We start from the raw sequence: 17,761 nt of genomic DNA, 5'->3' as shown, positions 1-17,761 counted from the left end.
CTGATGGGAAAGTTAGTTCCAGTCGAGTGACTGAGTATCCAAAGTACTCATGACTTATTCATCAATACACAAGACACGTCTGTGCTATGATTGGCTTTACTCAAATAATTTCGTGGTGCACCTCAATTCACGTGAGGAAACCCGACCGCAGTTAGCTGCTAGCTGGTGGATTTCTCTAGGAAGACTGGAATCTTAACTAAGTAACATTTATTAGCACTATACGCCTCATTCAGTGTAATTCCTAACTAGAACAATAGAATAATTTTTCTAAGGACCTAAGGCTAATCTTGTCAAACAGAAGGCATCATGAAACCAACCTCATTGCTAGGTCAGCTAGAAATACAACACTGTTAATATTCCTATTGCTACAGTCAAAGAAGTTTGACAGTACTTTTAATTCATTCGCAGTGCATATATTTAAATGTTTGAACAATTTTTGGTACCTCTCTGAGAGGAGCTCTACTTCTCAGCGAATTTCTATCACTAAAAGTAATCGATATGGTAACGGCCAGGGTTAATTTTCAACAGATTAGCGAGACTCTCCTTGCCAACATCGGTGATCTGATTAGAGCTCAAATCCACTGTAGTTACCTTACATGTTTCTGTCTGTAAGGCTTGACAAAGAGTGTCAACACCGACATCAGTGATCTGATTAAGACTAAGATCCAGTGTTTTCACCTTACAAACAGCTTTTTGTAAAGCTTGACACAGACTGACAACTCCAGCATCAGTGATCTGATTGAAACTCAAATTGAGTGTGGTTATGCCACATGTTTCTGTCTGTAATGCGTGACACAGACTGACAACACCAGCATCTGTGATCTGATTACCACTTAGAACCAGTTTTGGTAATTTACTTGTTGCGGTCTGCAGTACCTGACATAGACTGGAAACACCGTCATCAGTGATCTGATTACCACTCAGATCCAGCGAAATTGCTCTGCATGTTGCTTTCTGCTGCTCACAGATTGAATTATTCCTGCCCGACTCTCCTTCTGCATTCAATTTACTCATAATATCCAAAAGAAAAGATACTGTAGTGCAACCCGTATCAGTCACATTCCTGAAAACAATTGTGCCTTTGCGATCACAGAATTCATGGAAGCGCTTCTTTATGACACTTTTGGCAAACTCTTTGTCTTCGTACTCCATCAGACAATAAGCTGTTAGAAGCTTCCTCCTGAAAAAGTATTCAGTGCTGAATCCATTAAGTATTTGTTCCATAAGTGTGTGGTCTTTCTGCTTTGACAGAATACCGGACATGTATTGAAGTACCACTGATGAAACATTTCCAGGAGGAATCTCTTTCCTCTTTACAAACCAACGAGCCGCTAGGTACTCTTGGAGAGTCAGGTGGGTGAAGCAAAAATATTTCGTCGTTTCAGAAAAAGATTTTCTGAAAGGAGGACCGCAATGAAGAAGACCACTTGCGCTCAAACTTTCAACTTCCTCTAGACCAAACATTTTCACATCCTCTTTGGCGAATAGAAACTTTTTCTCCAGGAGCAATAGGGCAGCAAGCTCTGATAGTTTATCCAAAGTTTCCTCGTGAGACAGTCCCTTCTTTTTGCTGTGCTTTCTCACAAACATGTTTACCACTTCATAGTAAAGGTCACTTGTTTTCACAGGAAGGGTATCACTGCTCGTTGATTCCGTTAGAATGTACTCAAAGTAGGAACACATCAGGAAACAAAGCACAGGAATGTGGGCAAAGCTGACAAGATTGGCGTTCTTTGTCATGTGGTCCAGTACTGTGTTTTTCAATCGCTCGTTTCCCCTGAAATACTTCTCAATATATTCCTTCACCTGCGGTTCAAAAAATCCTGTAATTTCAACGTATCGATCAAAGTCAATTTCATCTTTTATTTTGTCAGATTCCTCGGGTCTTGACGTTACCATGACAACGGAACCTCGCAAGATTCTTCCTTTGATGAGTTTGGCACACAGGGCGGCTACTGGCATCTCCTCTCGGGCGTTGTTTGGAAATTCCTCATCCAAATCGCTAGCGATGAAATCTTGCTTTGAATACTCGTCATACCCGTCGATGACGATCAAAACTTCTGCCGGATGACCAACCATGTACTCAAACAAAGAATCGTCAATATTTGAGTGGTCATCTAACACTGACGATCGGTTCAGGACTCCTCTCAAGTTGACAGGAGTGTCTTTAAGTAAATCCAGCTGACGAAAGGTCAGTAAGTATGCGAACTTTAAGTCGGGAATGTTTGTTCCCGAGGGAAACTGAAATAATTTGCCGTCGGCCCAATCTCGTATCAACTTCTGACAAAAGAGAGTTTTACCGATGCCTGCCTTTCCAGTGAGGAGAATGGATTGAGGATTCTTCTCATTGCCATCGGTTGAAGTGAATATTTCTTGGCAATGCTTGACTGGTTTTCCTCTTATTTGACCGTATTGGCGAAGATGCTTCTTTCTTTCCATGTTATGGTCTTCAACGGGTTTTCTTCCATGTTGAATGAGAATATTTGTGAAAATGTCATCTGTTTTCACATTTTTCTTGGTTTGAGAAGCGAGACGGCAGAACTCAGTTTGGCTTGTTATTGATTCCTTCAATGCGTTCGTATATGCCGTTACAGCTGAAAAGAGAATCCAGAGCCTGTCTTAACTTTGATTAACAAATTATTTTAGTACATTAAATGGCTTTTACCTTAAAGTGACGGTGGTAACATTTGTATTCCGACCGTCCAGGTGAGAGTAGTCCATCCAAGTTACTTGACCCTGGTGATACTTCCGTTAAGATTGTGAAGACGTCACTCATTGCTTCTGACAACAATCCCTACCAAGACTACTCTCACCGGGACGATCAGATTACACCTTCTTAAGTATTAATTGGAGTAGTATTGGATATTAGATATTGAATCATCTGTTCACTCTTCTCTTTTACGTGAAGAATGGCTTCTCGCACACAGGGTTTAAATTTATCGAAATGTTTACCCAGTCTGAAACTCTTCTGACTCCTGACAAACTAGAGGAAGCCCAAAATTTGAGGCCATGTATCTCTTTGATTTGTGTTGTTACGTTCCCTTAAAAGAAAACGTCGTCAGTTTAGAGGCGACTTGGTTCATCGGCGAAGGCTTCCTTTCATTGACAGGCAGAAGAGAGAAGAAAAAGTGCCCCACCCCCTGTAACCTTTTGCAAAGGTTTGAATTTGACAAGTGTTTTTGGAACAAAGAAACACCCAGGCCATGTAGTTGATGGAAATTTGAGCCTATCGATCCTCCCTATGCTCCTTATCTTTACTACAAAAATCATATCTTTTCGCATACCTTCAGCTCCTATTTCTCTTTTGGCATTCGCCATGGCCTCCTTTAATTCGTCCAACTTCCTATCAAACTCGCCGAACTCTCTCATCATTTTATCCAGTTTTTCAGTCATGCTGGCTTCATCTTTAACCCACTGTTCAAGGAGCTCTTTGTAGTGTTCCTCAAAATCACTGTCAATACATTGACTTTTCAAGTCATCAATAGCACCTTGGTAACCTTCCCCTCCAGTTCTCACTAGTGCACTCTGGATGTCCTTCCAGTACTGATTGAACGTTGCGTCGTCAATCGAGGCCTCGCTAGCATGACTATGAACGGTGTTTCTATAGCACTTGATGCGAACGATATCTGCCTCAAGGGATGTGTCATCTGGTGGAGGAAGTGTATCCCAGCCAGTAGCCGGAGGATTAAGACCACAAAGATTCCGCAGCAGAACCATCAGGGTACTGATATCAAAATGCTGTGATGAAACTGAAGATTTGACGGCGGGATACAGTTTTTGCCATTGCAAACAACTAAGGACTTTCTTCTTTCGAAGTATTTGCAGAACGGAATGCACTGAAGGACTTGACAAAACTGTGTCCAAATTTCCTGGTGGACGCTTCGCGTCGAATATCTTTCTCAAGACATGTGATCCGACATCCACCAGAAGCCTGCACAGCCGAGCATAATTAGTTGTCTCTTTCGAGGAATGAAACGACTGTTCCATTGCAGAGGCCATCAAATAAGACTGGTTTCTAATATAAATAAAGAAGAGATTTAAAAAACAGTACTTACATTGCCTCCCACCTCATATCGCATGAGAAAGGTTTCACCTTTTTGAAGGTCAAGAGCAAACTACGCTACATTTCGAGTTCGCTACATGTACGCTACATTGAACATCGAGTTCGCTACTCGCGTGACACACGTACCACAATCTCTCCGGGAAAAACATGAATAACGGCCCTCCCTGAATAATGTCTCATAATTTTATCTATGCACTAAATCTATACCTGGAATAAGAGTAAGTGGAGCGAGCGAAAGTGAAGCGAACTTGAACGTAGAGAACTCAGCGAACTGTAACCGGCGTAAATTATTTTCATTTGTTCTTACTTAAGAGGACAGACACATAGATGGCGTCACCATTAGCAAATGCTTGCTTTTATATCGCATAACTTAAACAAACAGATTTTATGTTGTTGTGGGTCGTACAGTAATACACCTCAGAAAAAAATTAAAAATTACTTCAGTGCAAACTCTATCCTTAAGAATAGTTTGTATCCTTGTTTGATTACTAGTCAGCAGTTAGTTATACCAGCCGTGCAAACTTTGAAAGAGTGCTATCAGTTTGTTTTGGGTCAGAGCGGGTGTGTTTGAACCATGTCAAAATAATTTATTATGAGACTCAGTTTGACTCAGGGCACATCAGTAGCAGCACGACGACCGAACAAAAAATTATTTCAGCTCATTTCTTAAATAATGATTCATTCCACTGTGTAAAAATCCTTATAAAAATGTTTTCTTTCGTGTTCTTCATCAAATCTTCTAGCGTTACTTAAGTAATCGAAAACATAATCTGATAGAACTCATATGTTAACCGATGGAAATTTCAGATGATTCGGACTGTTTTCAACTAAGAACCAAATATTGCAACTGTTTTCAATGTCATAGAAAGAAAAACAAATTAAAGCATAAATCACATCAGACAAGTCTTCACGTTTGTGTCCACAGGTTTACAACGACAAATTGGTCCAAAATATTTTAGGACTATACTGTCGCGAAAGACTGTATTCAAGTCGTAACCCTGGTTATTTTCTGCAGACTCACAATTAATTAATACTACACAGTTACAAGAGGAAAATTCATCGAAGCCTTTTTAGGAAGATTTAGGAGTAAAAGGTAACGCTATAAATGTATGGGCCACGAATCCTACCTCAAAGCTGCCTCTCAACGAAAAATGCTCCTCTGCGCGACAGGGAAAGATCGATGGTCTCAGTAGCGTGTAAACACTGGCTAATATTCCTCAGTTGTGATCTGTTTCATTGATCTCAGAAAACACTCTGACAACCAATTCGATAACAGTTGATTTTTAAAATTTGGTCATCTCTCCCTGAAGTAAACTAATAAGGTTAAGTAGGCAGAGTTCATAACCAAATAAAACAAAGTCGGTATGAATTATTTATTCCGCTTTCGAAAGCTCAACCCTTTTCGCTCTATAAATAGACTCTGTCATCATCATTTGAATATTCATATACCTTATCGTTAGCAGAATAGAAAATGCATCAAACTGGTTTTCTATATTTCGAGTGCAACATTGAACCGATCTAATCTTTGGTCAAAGTGGCCCTTCTCAGAATTTTTAAACTATAGAAGTGATGTAAAATAAAAAAAAGAATACGTGTATCTATGCTTGACTAGATATGCATCTTCTGGCATTGATCGACCTGAAAATTGATCTATTACCTTTCACTTGCATAGTCCGTTCTTGGATCACGCAATCTGGCCTGGATTTACTAAGACGGACTTTTTTACTAGAGGAAAGAAAATCGGGTTGTTAGGCAAAGTTACGTAGGGTAGAAATATCTATCGCTGCCTTGATACAGTTAAGGGTTTTCCAATTTGTTTACATGCTGTTGCATTTTCTAATATCACTTTAGAAAACCCTAAACTCCCTCAGGCTCCGCAAACTGATGCTAAATGGGTGACTGAATCAACAGAAAAATATATGTACACATGGACACGTGGTTATGCCAGTTTAATTTCTTCGCCAAGATATAAACGCTCTAAGTTACACTTCACTTTTGCATCTCAGTAACAGAATGTGACTTCCGATTCGTTCACAGCTTAATTCTAGAAATTTCTCTGCCGTGGCCTGAAACAGAAAATCACCAATACAAACATATTTTGATGTCAAATGACGTAAACAGAATTATAAAGGCGTAGCATTTCCGTTTCGAAACCCTTACGTTCGCTCCTTCCTTTAAAAACAGTCCACGTCACTAAATGACCCACACATCAGGTAATTACCCATCTGACTCAAGATAAAAAAAAATCGCTGATTTACAATAATGAACAACAAAAAGAATCAGTCCTTCCGTTGTTGAAGATTTTGTCAATTTCTATACCCTAAATTTTAGTGCTACATTATCATTGGGCAGAATGTTTATTGTTCTCGCGACATTTACTTGAAGTGGCGAAAATATTATACATCTGTAATATTTGCGGCGTAGCGTAACCAGGAAGGCTCTCGTTGGTCGAGGATTGCGCGCGCTTTCCTCGGAGGGGAATACTGCCTTAGCTCATTAACTCGTCAAGGTGGAACTAAGAAACGAAGGCCTCTAACTTATTGTTCTGATATCACACTCAGCGCGCGCATACTTGAACCTGGCTATTCCATGCGTTGGATCTGTAATGGCCATATGCGTTCGATTTTTACTGTAGAAAATTAGTTGTTTATATCTCGCTAAAACTTAATCAACACACATTTCGCTTCATATCAAGTCCACGACAGTTTGATAAACAGCGGGTTTTTTCTATTATTTTCCGCCTAGGATGTGATTGTCAGTCATCGAAAAATTACTTTTATCGTAAATGAAGGACAAAGTTTCCGAATCGCTCTAACGTAAGTGTTTTTGAATCGAAAAGGGAAAAAGCTAACAAAGCAGAACATACGAACAAATTCGCTATTTTAGGACCACAGTTTCTAGTAATGATTACGAGCCAAAACGTGGAACGCGTCGAACATGAGTAGTAGTCGACGAAGATCAATTCAAATGTCTCATTTTCGGTCCGAGTTATTTGGACTTAAAGTAGTCTGTTCTTGGCTGGTCTAAGTTGATCCCCTATACCCACTTAACTATTTCCCTCACCATCCACCGGGCCACGAAAAAAATAATGAGAACGACAATTCCTGTCTATCAAAGAGGTTAATCCATTAAGCAAACTTTTACTAGAAAAAGACTCACCAGATAGTTTAAAAAAAGGGAAAAAAGATAACCGTGGATTTGTTTAATATGTGCTTTCCTAGAAGGAAAATACATCAAAAAGGTGATTGACTATTGGAGGAAAAGGGCTTTTCCCAAATTAGTTACTACGGATCGTCACCAAAATGTTGTTGCACATGATCCTCGAAATTTCTCTGACCATAACTTTCAGGAAAAAACTTTTCACACATTGGACATATTTTGCCGACTACAGGAGTTGCACCAATGAAATCCTCCTCATCGATAATTTCAATATCACTCTCTCCAGTCCCCGTGTTCTCGGCCAAAAATGTTCCCATGGGAACTGCCCTTCCTTCGGCTCCATCCGAAGAAGCCCTCGAGATCGGAGATAAATATTTTTCTTTACTCAACCTTCGACCAAAGCCAGTAGCTCCAATTTCATCTTGATCATTATGTCGGTGGTATTCTGATGCTTCTTGTACGGCTTGAACGGGAACGCTTAGAGGGGCATCTTCAGCGACTAACCGTTCGAAATTTCCCACTTGTTCGAATCGATGCCTTTCGGTAAATGTCATCTCTCCCTCCTGCGGCCTTCCAGTACGGGTTTCTGTCGGATATCCCGAAGATTCAGCTCCGGCTGACCCGGCTTGCGAAGCTTTAATTAATTTCGTGAAATCTTCATTTGTTTTTTCCGTAAGCTCCGCCAGCTTTTGCAAGCTATTATTTTGTGAATTCAAGTGTTCTCGAACTTTTTTCATTTCCAGTACATGTTCTTGGGCTGTAGACAACATGGTCTCTACTCTCTTCTGAAGTACAACATCTGTTTTTGTTGGCAAGACTGTTCTTTTTGCAGGGGCTTCTTCTGGTTTTGAAGCTTGTGGACATAAAGGAAAATAAACAAACTTTAGACGAAGAATATATCGTAAATATCGCTCCCTTGCTTTGCCCTATTAAATTGAATAAATGTAAACTTATTTTATCAGAAAATTCTGAGTGAAAGAGAGACTGGATGAAGTCAAAGTCTAGCAAAGCTGCCGACTAAGTCGACTAAAACCACAATTCGAAATGCTGAGGTGAGACCCTGAACAAACACAAAACCAAAAATGAATCCGGAGAAACCTAATCAGATTTGTTCAATGATGGTTAAAGTCGGAGTTGAACCAGATTACACGAGTCGAGTAAGAGGAGACAATGATAGTCCGCCATTTTGAAAACCGTGAGGGGCTTGGGGGAAGGTTTACGGACTTGCAAAACATCGTAGCAAGGCGCTTACGGTCCACAGCAGGCGCAGAAACGCCAAACAAACAAATCTGAACACTTGATTGCCCCCAGAAAGCGCTTTACCACGATCTCTCGTTTTATTCTTCCTATTTTCTTAGATAAGTTTCTGATATAAATACAACCGTAACAACTCTACCTTCAGTCACTCCGCCGGCTTCTGCTTCCTTCCTCTGTTCCTTGGTTCGTAATTCTTTATTTTGAACCATTACCTCCTTAAATATCTTGTAAAACCGATTCAGTTCCTGTGCCTGATCTTCAATTTTATGTTTCAATAATATAGCCTCCGCTTCAGCATTTTTCCGTCCTCCATCTGACAGTTCACATCCCCCTGTACGAGATACCACTGCTCCTGTTTGGTTCGCGTTATTTCCTCTAGTTCTTCCCTGTATTGTAACAGTTATATATCCTTCCGACTTTTCCTCAACCCACTTTTTCAGATTATCCCCATCTACTATGATAATCCATTGCCGGCTATTTTCTTCTTTAACTTCTAGACCCATGGTTTTCAACTCCTCGCCTAAATCTGTATATTTTTTTTCTTCTTGTTGTTCTTCCTTTCCGGAAGTCGACCCAGACCGAGCACCACCTTTGGCCTAAACAATTGAGTTAATAAAATAAATAAAACCAAAGACGAACAGACAAGGAGAAAATAAAACATTTTCTGTAGAATAACTAGTTCTGCGTCGATAGCGAAGTAAAACACGTACTTACTTATCAATTACCTTGTATGCAGAGTGAATGAGTAAATAATTAGCCAATATGAAATTTTTTTAGAAGACGACGTTTTAAGAGTAAACCCTTTATCTGAGAAAAATTATGAAAGGCTTTCCAATTTATTCGTCATCTTATCCGTGCAAACTGAAATTACAATGCAAGGCTGAGTCAGACAGACCTTCAGACAGACAGATGACAGACACCTTTGGGCAGACCTTCAGACAGACATGTCATCAAAAAACTAATGACAGATATGCCATCAAAAAACTAATGACAGGCATGCCATCAGACTGAGCTCCAGGCAGAGAGACACGAAGTAAGACAACCAGATACTCGAGTAGTCACAGATTGTCAGACAGTGTTCAACATATAGACAATAAGGCAGACTAAGAGTGGCATACAGGCAATCAAAACAGTAACAATGTGATTAGTTATGACAGCCAGAAATGGGTCAAGGTAAAGAATCCGATCCTACCAACACGTGGGCCGACTGTCGATTGACTGTTGGCCGACGCGTTGGCCACCGTTTACCCTTAAACGTACAAGATGCGTCGGTGGTGTGTCGGTGGTATGTCGGTAGTGCGTCGTTGGTGTGTCGGTGGTGCGTCAGTGGTGTGTTGGTGACCTTGTTTGAGCCTTACTTATATAAAGCAATGCTAAACCTTTCTTTTCCACACTTATCTTTAACGTCTTCTTTGGAAAACTTTCAATCACTAAATGAAAACGAATAATTTCCTTTTGGCCGCCATCTTGTTTGTCGTGTTATTGGAACCCAGTCCCTCCTCAGTTACTTATCCTAACCGAGCATTAGATAAACATTTCCTATATTTTTCCTTAAGGACACGTTAATATTCCAAACCGACACCCGTCGTCGAGTTTTTAACTTTTTATCACCTAAAGTACTGCAATTATATTACGTTGGACTTTTTCATTGACTTTTTCAGACCTGGTGGCTCTTGAAGGTGCCTATTTTTTTGGTGACAAAGCCCTCTTCGCCCTTAAATAGCGACGATTTAGAGTTCCTTTTCTTATGCGGTCGATCTTATCAACGCTTCGGTAGTGTGTCGGCCAACGCGTTGGTCGATCTTACCAACGCGTACCATGCTAACTCCCTCGGTATACGACCCTTAAAAAAAAAACTAGGAGAAGACCTAGGTATTAGTGTTTCGTTCTCAAAATGGCGGTGATTTAGATTTCTTTTCTTACGAGGTTGCCCTTATGCGTTCGATCTTACCAACGCGTCGGTAGTGTGTCGGCCAACGCGTTGGTAGTGTGTCGGCTGAAGCGTCGGTAGGATCGGATTCTTTACCTTTACCCAAAATCCAACAACAAAATCAAGAGAGACAGATGAACAGAAATTCAAAGAAACAAGAGGAACAACACAATCACATAAATTGACTGATGAATAAAGGGATACCTTTATATTAAGTAACCTCTACCCCCTGTTTTCTGAACATAGAGACTATGACAAAAAAATATTGAAATTACACACCTGCATCATGCCTCCTTGTGCTTGTTTCTGAGAAAGCTGTAATTCTTGAATCGTCTTCTTCAGTTTTTCATTCTCTCCAAATTTTTCTTCAAAAGCAAGATAGCTGTTATGTAAATGACTCAACAGAGCATCTCTTTCTTTATACACCTGTTCATGAGATCCTTTTCTATCTCTCTGTTTTGACTTTGCTGTTAGCTCAGATACCTTTGCCTCAGCCCCATGTAAACGCCTCTCTACAGCACGAAATGCTGATGAGATAGTTGAAAAAGAAAAACATTTAATCCTTGCAACTGTAATAAATTATGTTTTGCTGAGGAAACTATGAGGTTATTTACAGGGTGCAATTGTAATGCAGTTAGGTGCATCATTATCATTTGAATTAAAGGAAGCATACATTGATTAAAAACAAAGTTTAAACAGAATGTTAGTGCGACTATACCAATAATAACAATAATTTAATACCCAACACTGGAAAAACTAACTACAAAAAAGATACAAAGATGAAAAGGATCTCACTATAAAACTTCTTTAAAATTTACGCCTTCAGTTAGCCAAAACCTGGACTTATAAAAGCTATTCTTTGCTAGAATGATAATTAATGATATTTACTCTTTGATGTCAAAACTTATGACTACAGCAATGATTACTCATTGATTGATAGATCATAGAAAACTGTTTAAATACCCAACAGCTGGGCATCAAATGCCCTGCTGACCCATAACAACGCATACCAGCCAATTCAACACCAAGCAAGAATTCTTTACATATTAATAGTTTTGGGTGTAAGTGAGGGATTGCGTAAAACGTTATCAACTGGGTTATTACTCAAGTAACAGGTATTCATGGAATGTTTATTGTTTATAGTTACCGTTCAAATTTTCTTTCAAATGGAAATCTGATCATGCACACTCACAATCACAATCACAATCACAAAATTAATCAATCACAAGCAATCACAAAGTATGCCCCTTTGCTAATACAGTGTCCAAATGAATGCTGTGATTGGCCAACCCTGTCCCTTGAACCTTTGGGATGTCTACAGTCATTTTTACATTTTCACACAGATCAATGATCTTGTTTATCCTGGAAAGGAAAAAAAGGTCTGCAAACATACAACTTTAAAATAATTTGCAATCCATTTTCAGAGATTGAGGCTGTGTTAATCAACCAGGGACCTGGTTAGCCATCCCAGCATTCATTCTGACCCCAATACAGTATTGGCAAGGTTGTTTAGTAACTCAACTCTACAAATTCTTTAAATTTCTCTTGGTCAGGCATTTTTTAAGATGTCTATCCGTTGAAATTGCCATTTGGTAGACAGTAAAACTTTTTTTAAGCTAATTTTAAAAGGGATTAACTGGGTACAATTGTTTAATGTATCCAGCTTGAGGGAAGAACAGAATAGTTATCAAGGTCTACAGACAAATGACGTCAAAGCAAGAGCTTGTCCTACAGTATTGTTGAATCTTATTGGAGACAACAATTACTGATGGACATAAAGCTTGGTTCCCACTGGATCATGCAACCTTTTATGTGTTCTCTTCATCATCAGGACACATTATTTCAAGGAAAACTAACTTTCCCAGCAATAATTAAATAATTATGTATTATCCTTATCATTTCCTCAAGCCAAAGGTACATATTTAGTATCTAAATCTTGACCTGAAATCTTACAAACCCACAATTTTCTATGTATCGTTTAGTTTATACTGCTTAGTCAACAAATACAATCTCCCTACAACTCTTCAGGACTATGTAAATTTAAACTTGAACCAAATACCTTTTCTTAGAGCAACGTATGCCTCTCTTGGCACAGGTCCACTTTCATCACTATAGTCGTCTAATCCAGCGTAGTCAAATACACCTTCCTCCTCTAATGTTTCGCTGCGAGGCGATGCTGGTCCCTGTTTAGAAACGAACCTTCTAGCCATGAGATGCTGAAGTATGTAATAGATATGATCACATCCTAAAAGCGTGTGAAAAATTAAATTCAAGAAATTACGTCGTAGACGTAAATAACTTTGCTGTCCTGCCAAATGTTTAAGTGGAGAAAACTGGTTCTGCTGTGTGAACACTGACGTTTGAAACATACGAGTTTGAAAGGGTAGCGTAGACTGCGTATCTCAAAAGAATCTTAGTAGAGGTACTTCCGCGAGCACGTCTAAAACCGAAAGCGTGCGCTAGCAGAAATTTTTTTGAGGATCACTTTCTGAAGGAGCTTAGAAACCAGGCTCAACTCAAAAGCCGAGCCTACTGAATTTGTGCCCAAGCCTTTTCCTGCTTGCGTGACCTTTTTTGTCCAACATGATCTCGAGACCGAAATAACGATTATCGTTATTTCTAAATTGGCACCAAATTTATCAACATGATCTCGAGACCGAAATAACGATTATCGTTATTTCTAAATTGGCACCAAATTTATGGATATAGTAATTTCGTGGCACTCTTTACCAATGCTCTTTACACGTGTTAAATAAAGAGAAGGACTCGGTTCCACTGTCTTACAACATTCAAGATGGCGGAGGAAAGGGGTAAATGTGCGTTCAGTTGTGATCAGCATGATCTCGACACCAAAATAACGATTACCGTTATTTCTAAATTGGCCCTGAAATAACGAATATCATAATTTCGGTGCATGTCTGAGACCTTCGGGCTCGAAGCTTGGGAACTAGTATTCAGGGAAAGATAAAATGGCGGCTTACGGCGGCGAAGGTAATCTCAGTAGTTTAATATTTAGCGTGAAAAGGCTTGGGTGTTGTGATCTGGTTCTCAAGTAAAAAAAAAATCACGGTCTGCAATGGCCCTACCACCTTTTGAACAACAAGAAAACATTGAAACGGTGGTAAAAAGCAGCAAGTTTCGAAGTCTAAACGAAAGATGGGTAAGCTGAGTTTCAGTCAAATATCATGACATTTGGGATGTAATTTCGATACCGAATAAATAGTTCTACATGGTTATACACGCATAGGATTCTGTTGTGTTCACGTGAAGGCCATTTCAGCCATTCCTGCCACTTGTAAGTGGTAGGAAATAAAAGATATGTATAGTTGTTTCGTATTGAAGCCCTGTGAAATCACAAATTTGATTTATTTCTTCTTTGTTTTAGGTGGTCATTATCCATTACTTTTGGAAGTCGATGCTGATGAGAAAGAAAAAATGTTTATGATTATTTCTTCTCTCGAACATTTTACTATTTAGGTACCAAATAATCTTGATACTGAAGACCATTGCATCCTATTATGAAAAATTTACCCCTGATTACTTTGTCAACATGTATGATGTAATATACCTTGAGATTTGTGGGATTTTCACATGTAAACTAGAAATACCTGTAGAGGGTAATGATATACTTAATGCAAAGTGTTTTGGTACAAAGTCTGCTTTGCTGTAATCTACCTGAAGGTGCTTTTTATATGCTAGTAACACTTGCACAGCCCAGTCAAAATGTTCTTTAGTAGTAGACAAGCTGGCTGTTGTAATTATAGGCAGCAGAGGCCAAACCTCATCCTGAAAAGCAGTCTGAAAGGTGTGAAGTCAGTGGAAGATACTTCATCGTAGGTGGCCAAATTGCAGGCTGTCAGCCCATTTTGAGTGAGTAGTTAAACTCAAGATCAGCTATTTTAACTAATTTTATTGAGAGCCAAATCCTGCAAGGCTTATATTCTGTATTAATTTGAAGTGTTACTTTTATGTTTCTTATTTTGCAGTAAGTGGGCTTGTTGTGGCCATTTTTCTCTCAAACATTTTTTTCAGCTTAGTCAAAACGTTTTTTAGAAGTAGGCAAGCTGGCTATAGTAACAGAAGGTAGAGACCAAACCTTGTCCAGACTAGACGCCTAACAAATGTTCTGTGTGGACAGCCAAATCCCTGGTTACTGGCACATTTTGACTAGGCTATTTGTTATTTAGCTACTAAGTAATCTTATTATTAAAGATTACTGCATTCCTTTTTAATAATTTGCTGCCAATTTTATGCTGTATATAGCTTATGATTTGTGTGATTTTCAAGAGTAAATTAGAAATACCTGAAGATGGTAATGATGTACTAGATAACGTACTTGATGCAAAGCAATTTTGGCACAAAGTGTATGCCTTGTCCTCAGGTGATTTTAACATGCTAATAAGATTTGTTATTCAAATAATATACATCAGCTGGAATGGGAATATTGAAAGAAAAATAATAATATTTAACCATAACAAGTTTTGGTTTTATGTCCAAATTAAGCACTTAGTTGAAGATCACTGCACTGATCAGGCCCCGAAGGCCAAAAAAGTGCTGTCTGCTGTTAGTTTAATTTTTGTCATTTCTATTGATTTATTTTATTTATCAATGTTTCTTTGAGTTATAATTCATTGACCTCTTTCAATAGTGCAGGTTCGCTCATGTAACCTAATCCCACATGTATGTATGTACAATCTCAGTTGAAATTTTGAGTGGCAGGCAAGCTGACAATAGTAATAGGCAGCAGAGGCCAAATCTTGTCCTGAATAGAAGTCTGACATGTATGAAATTGGCAGCTATTTCATTGTAGGTGGCCAAATTGTTGGCTGCAGCACATTTTGACCTGGCTGATTGTGTGTGTTATGTATGTGTTCTTCTTTTTAGGTGTTAAACAGGTCAAAGTACTGAAAAAAACCTCTGATAACTTGGTAGTCTAAGATGTAAAAATTTTTAATAATAAGGTAAAGCTTGATCATTCTTAAGAGTTTGCATCTGTTCTAAAAGTTTTGGGAAGAGTTAGGGGAGCATTATTTAAACAAATGTATTTAAAAAGTAACAAAAAAATAAAAAGAACTAGGGCAAAATCTCAATTTGCTTTAAAAGTTTATTTTATTAAGAGCATAATTCTGGATATAGCTTGGGATTTGTGTGATTTTCACAAATTGTTAGGTTGTTATGTAAACTTAATTTACAGGAACCTTGTTAATTTTCAGCTTCAAGAACAAGTACATAATTGCAGGAAAAGCTTGAAGATTGAAAAATTGACTGATGAAACTGGAACAGATGTCATGAGATTTGTACAATAGGTTGGCCTGGGAGGGACCAAGAATTAAAGAATTCATTGATTCTCTTACACCTTTTGTCTGCATAGTGTGCTTCTGTAGAGCTTAGTTATTGCTGTAGAAAACGTTTTTGGAGGGCCCTTGAGATCACTCACTTTTGAGCTAGTTGCCCCTAGGGAAGAGGATATCTGTACTTATTATCTCCTTTAGGGGGGGGGGGGGGTGAAGGGTTAAAGACTGATTCTTCTCCAGTAGCCACAAGTACCCCTGCATATGGAAATTTTGAACACTATTAAAGGGCTAGTACCCTCATTTCATACTTGAATTTCTAATTTAGTGTAAGTTATGACAAATAATGAATGTAAATTCATCTTGGTTGTACAGGTTATATCCAGCAGTCCTTAAAAAAAATAAAAAGGTGTTTTTCTGAATTAAAAAAAAAGTGTTCTTGCTTCAAAGTAAGTGCATGATATGTCATTCAATTAATGCTCTAGCAGAGTTTTTGTTTGAAATGTCAAAATCAACTTCATGAGTAAGGACAAAAAAAAAGGCAATAAGCAAATGTTCTTCTGTATCCTTTATGTCAATTTGGGCTGAAAAACACGTTTTTTTTTCCTTTTGCAAAAATTAGCTTATTTCACGACCAAAAACGATGCAAACAAGCTTAAACGTTATGTTTTCAGCAAAACAGCGATAGAATCTGCGAAAAAACAATGGAGACAAGCTAACACACAGTGTTCTCAGTAAAATTTGGGTAAACAAAACCTTAAAAACCAAAAAAAAAACAATTGTGCTGACTTACCCATTTTTTGCCAAGATAACTGCCAAAACACTGAAAACTAGCTTGAAACTACATGTTTTTCACAAGATCGCGACGAAATCTGTCTAAAAACTCCAAAATACGGCAGAAATGTACGATTTTTGCAAAATTTTTCGCTAAAGTTGACAAAAACACTAAATTCGACTGAAAAACACGTTTGTTTTTTTTTTTACAAAAATAAGCTTATTTAAGTTTTAAAAACGCTGCAAAAAATGTTCTCAGCAAAATAGTTTAAGAGTCTGTGGGAAAACACAAAAACCAAGCTTAAACCAAGTGTAAATTGATAAAAAGGCCCGAATTGCGCATTTTGGCAGTTATTTTGGCAAAAAATGGTATATTTTGATTTCAAGCAAACTTTCAAGTAGTTGTTAAAGTTTAGAGCCAAACAATACTAAAAAAAAAATTGGATGTTTTCAGAAAAAATTGTGACCCTCAGCCTAATCATAATCCCACCCTACCCAAGCCCTAACTCTAGCTGCGAGCTATCCTAACCCTAACCCTAACCCGGGGTTAGGGTTAGGGCTCGGGTTAAGAACGGAACTTTTCACTCCAGTCAAAATGATGCAACTGATTAACATGGTCCAACCAGCCAAAACAAGATAAAATGGTTTAAACGGTGAAAAGATTTTAATTACGTGACATGGTCCAATCGGAAGAAACGATCTCACTTAGTAAAATGGTGCGACTGGTCAACATGATCCAACTTGATAAAATGATGCCAATATCTAAAATGGACAAACTGGTTTAAATAATCCAACCAGTTGAAATGGTCTAACTGGATAATGCATGTGTAACCAGTGAAATTGGTTCAAATAATTCAGGTAAGGATGGTAACATTAGTTAAAAAGATCCAGCATATTAAAGTGGTTCAACTGGTAAAAATAATCATCCAACTACTAAAAGTTATTAAACCCCAATCAAAATTAATCCAACCGCTTCAATAATCTAACTGGTAAAAATTCTTCAGGTGGTTATTTAAGTGAAAAAGGTGACAAAATCTTCTTAAAAATATTTTTGAAGAGGCTTACACCCTTACCCTAAACACTAACCCTACCCCCAAACCCTAACCCCAAATCTTCACCCTAGCCCTAACCTCAACCGCAGACCCTCTAACCCTAACACTAAGCCTAAACCCTAACCCTAACCCTAACCCTAACCCTAACCCTAACCCTAACCCTAGCCCTAGCCCCACACCATAACCCTAAAACCTAACCCTAAACCCTAAACCCTAACCTATAGCCCTTAACCTA

General features: G+C 38.5%; 2 protein-coding genes across 4 annotated transcripts; both read right to left on the bottom strand.

Annotated features, from left to right (window-relative positions):
* Positions 1 to 192: 192 nt before the first annotated feature.
* On the bottom strand, positions 193 to 6,004 carry LOC113672467 (uncharacterized). Of its 2 annotated transcripts, none has more exons than XM_027188756.2 (3): positions 5,721 to 6,004; positions 3,285 to 4,015; positions 193 to 2,594 (listed from the first exon to the last, which is right to left on the bottom strand). In XM_027188756.2, exons 2-3 carry the CDS (start codon positions 3,997 to 3,999, stop codon positions 484 to 486), a joined length of 2,826 nt encoding a protein of 941 aa, XP_027044557.2. In that variant the 5' UTR covers positions 4,000 to 4,015; positions 5,721 to 6,004; the 3' UTR covers positions 193 to 483. The 2 variants fall into 2 exon arrangements, with proteins under 2 accessions (XP_027044557.2, XP_027044556.2); XM_027188755.2 differs by lacking the exon at positions 5,721 to 6,004 and adding an exon at positions 5,191 to 5,471.
* Positions 5,996 to 12,922, bottom strand: LOC113672468 (uncharacterized). Of its 2 annotated transcripts, none has more exons than XM_089182374.1 (4): positions 12,469 to 12,922; positions 10,689 to 10,936; positions 8,619 to 9,075; positions 5,996 to 8,075 (listed from the first exon to the last, which is right to left on the bottom strand). In XM_089182374.1, exons 1-4 carry the CDS (start codon positions 12,776 to 12,778, stop codon positions 7,348 to 7,350), a joined length of 1,743 nt encoding a protein of 580 aa, XP_089038500.1. In that variant the 5' UTR covers positions 12,779 to 12,922; the 3' UTR covers positions 5,996 to 7,347. The 2 variants fall into 2 exon arrangements, with proteins under 2 accessions (XP_089038500.1, XP_089038501.1); XM_089182375.1 differs by having other exon boundaries at positions 10,689 to 10,774.
* Positions 12,923 to 17,761: the final 4,839 nt, after the last annotated feature.

Source organism: Pocillopora damicornis, chromosome 9 (genome assembly GCF_964200805.1).
Source record: "Pocillopora damicornis chromosome 9, jaPocDami1.2, whole genome shotgun sequence".
NCBI lineage: Eukaryota > Metazoa > Cnidaria > Anthozoa > Scleractinia > Pocilloporidae > Pocillopora > Pocillopora damicornis.
This window is presented reverse-complemented; position numbering and strand designations above follow the sequence as displayed.

Bases quoted from the DNA above. Each gene is read 5' to 3' on its own strand.
- LOC113672467 (XM_027188756.2), bottom strand. From the start codon at position 3,999: ATGGCCTCTGCAATGGAACAGTCGTTTCATTCCTCGAAAGAGACAACT. The intron at 2,595-3,284 runs GTATGCGAAAAG...TTCTCTTTTCAG, and splicing joins AAGAGAAATAGGAGCTGAAG to CTGTAACGGCATATACGAAC.
- LOC113672468 (XM_089182374.1), bottom strand. From the start codon at position 12,778: ATGTTTCAAACGTCAGTGTTCACACAGCAGAACCAGTTTTCTCCACTT. The intron at 10,937-12,468 runs GTATTTGGTTCA...CTATCTCATCAG, and splicing joins ATACGTTGCTCTAAGAAAAG to CATTTCGTGCTGTAGAGAGG. The intron at 9,076-10,688 runs GTGTGTAATTTC...TCAATTGTTTAG, and splicing joins CACAAGGAGGCATGATGCAG to GCCAAAGGTGGTGCTCGGTC.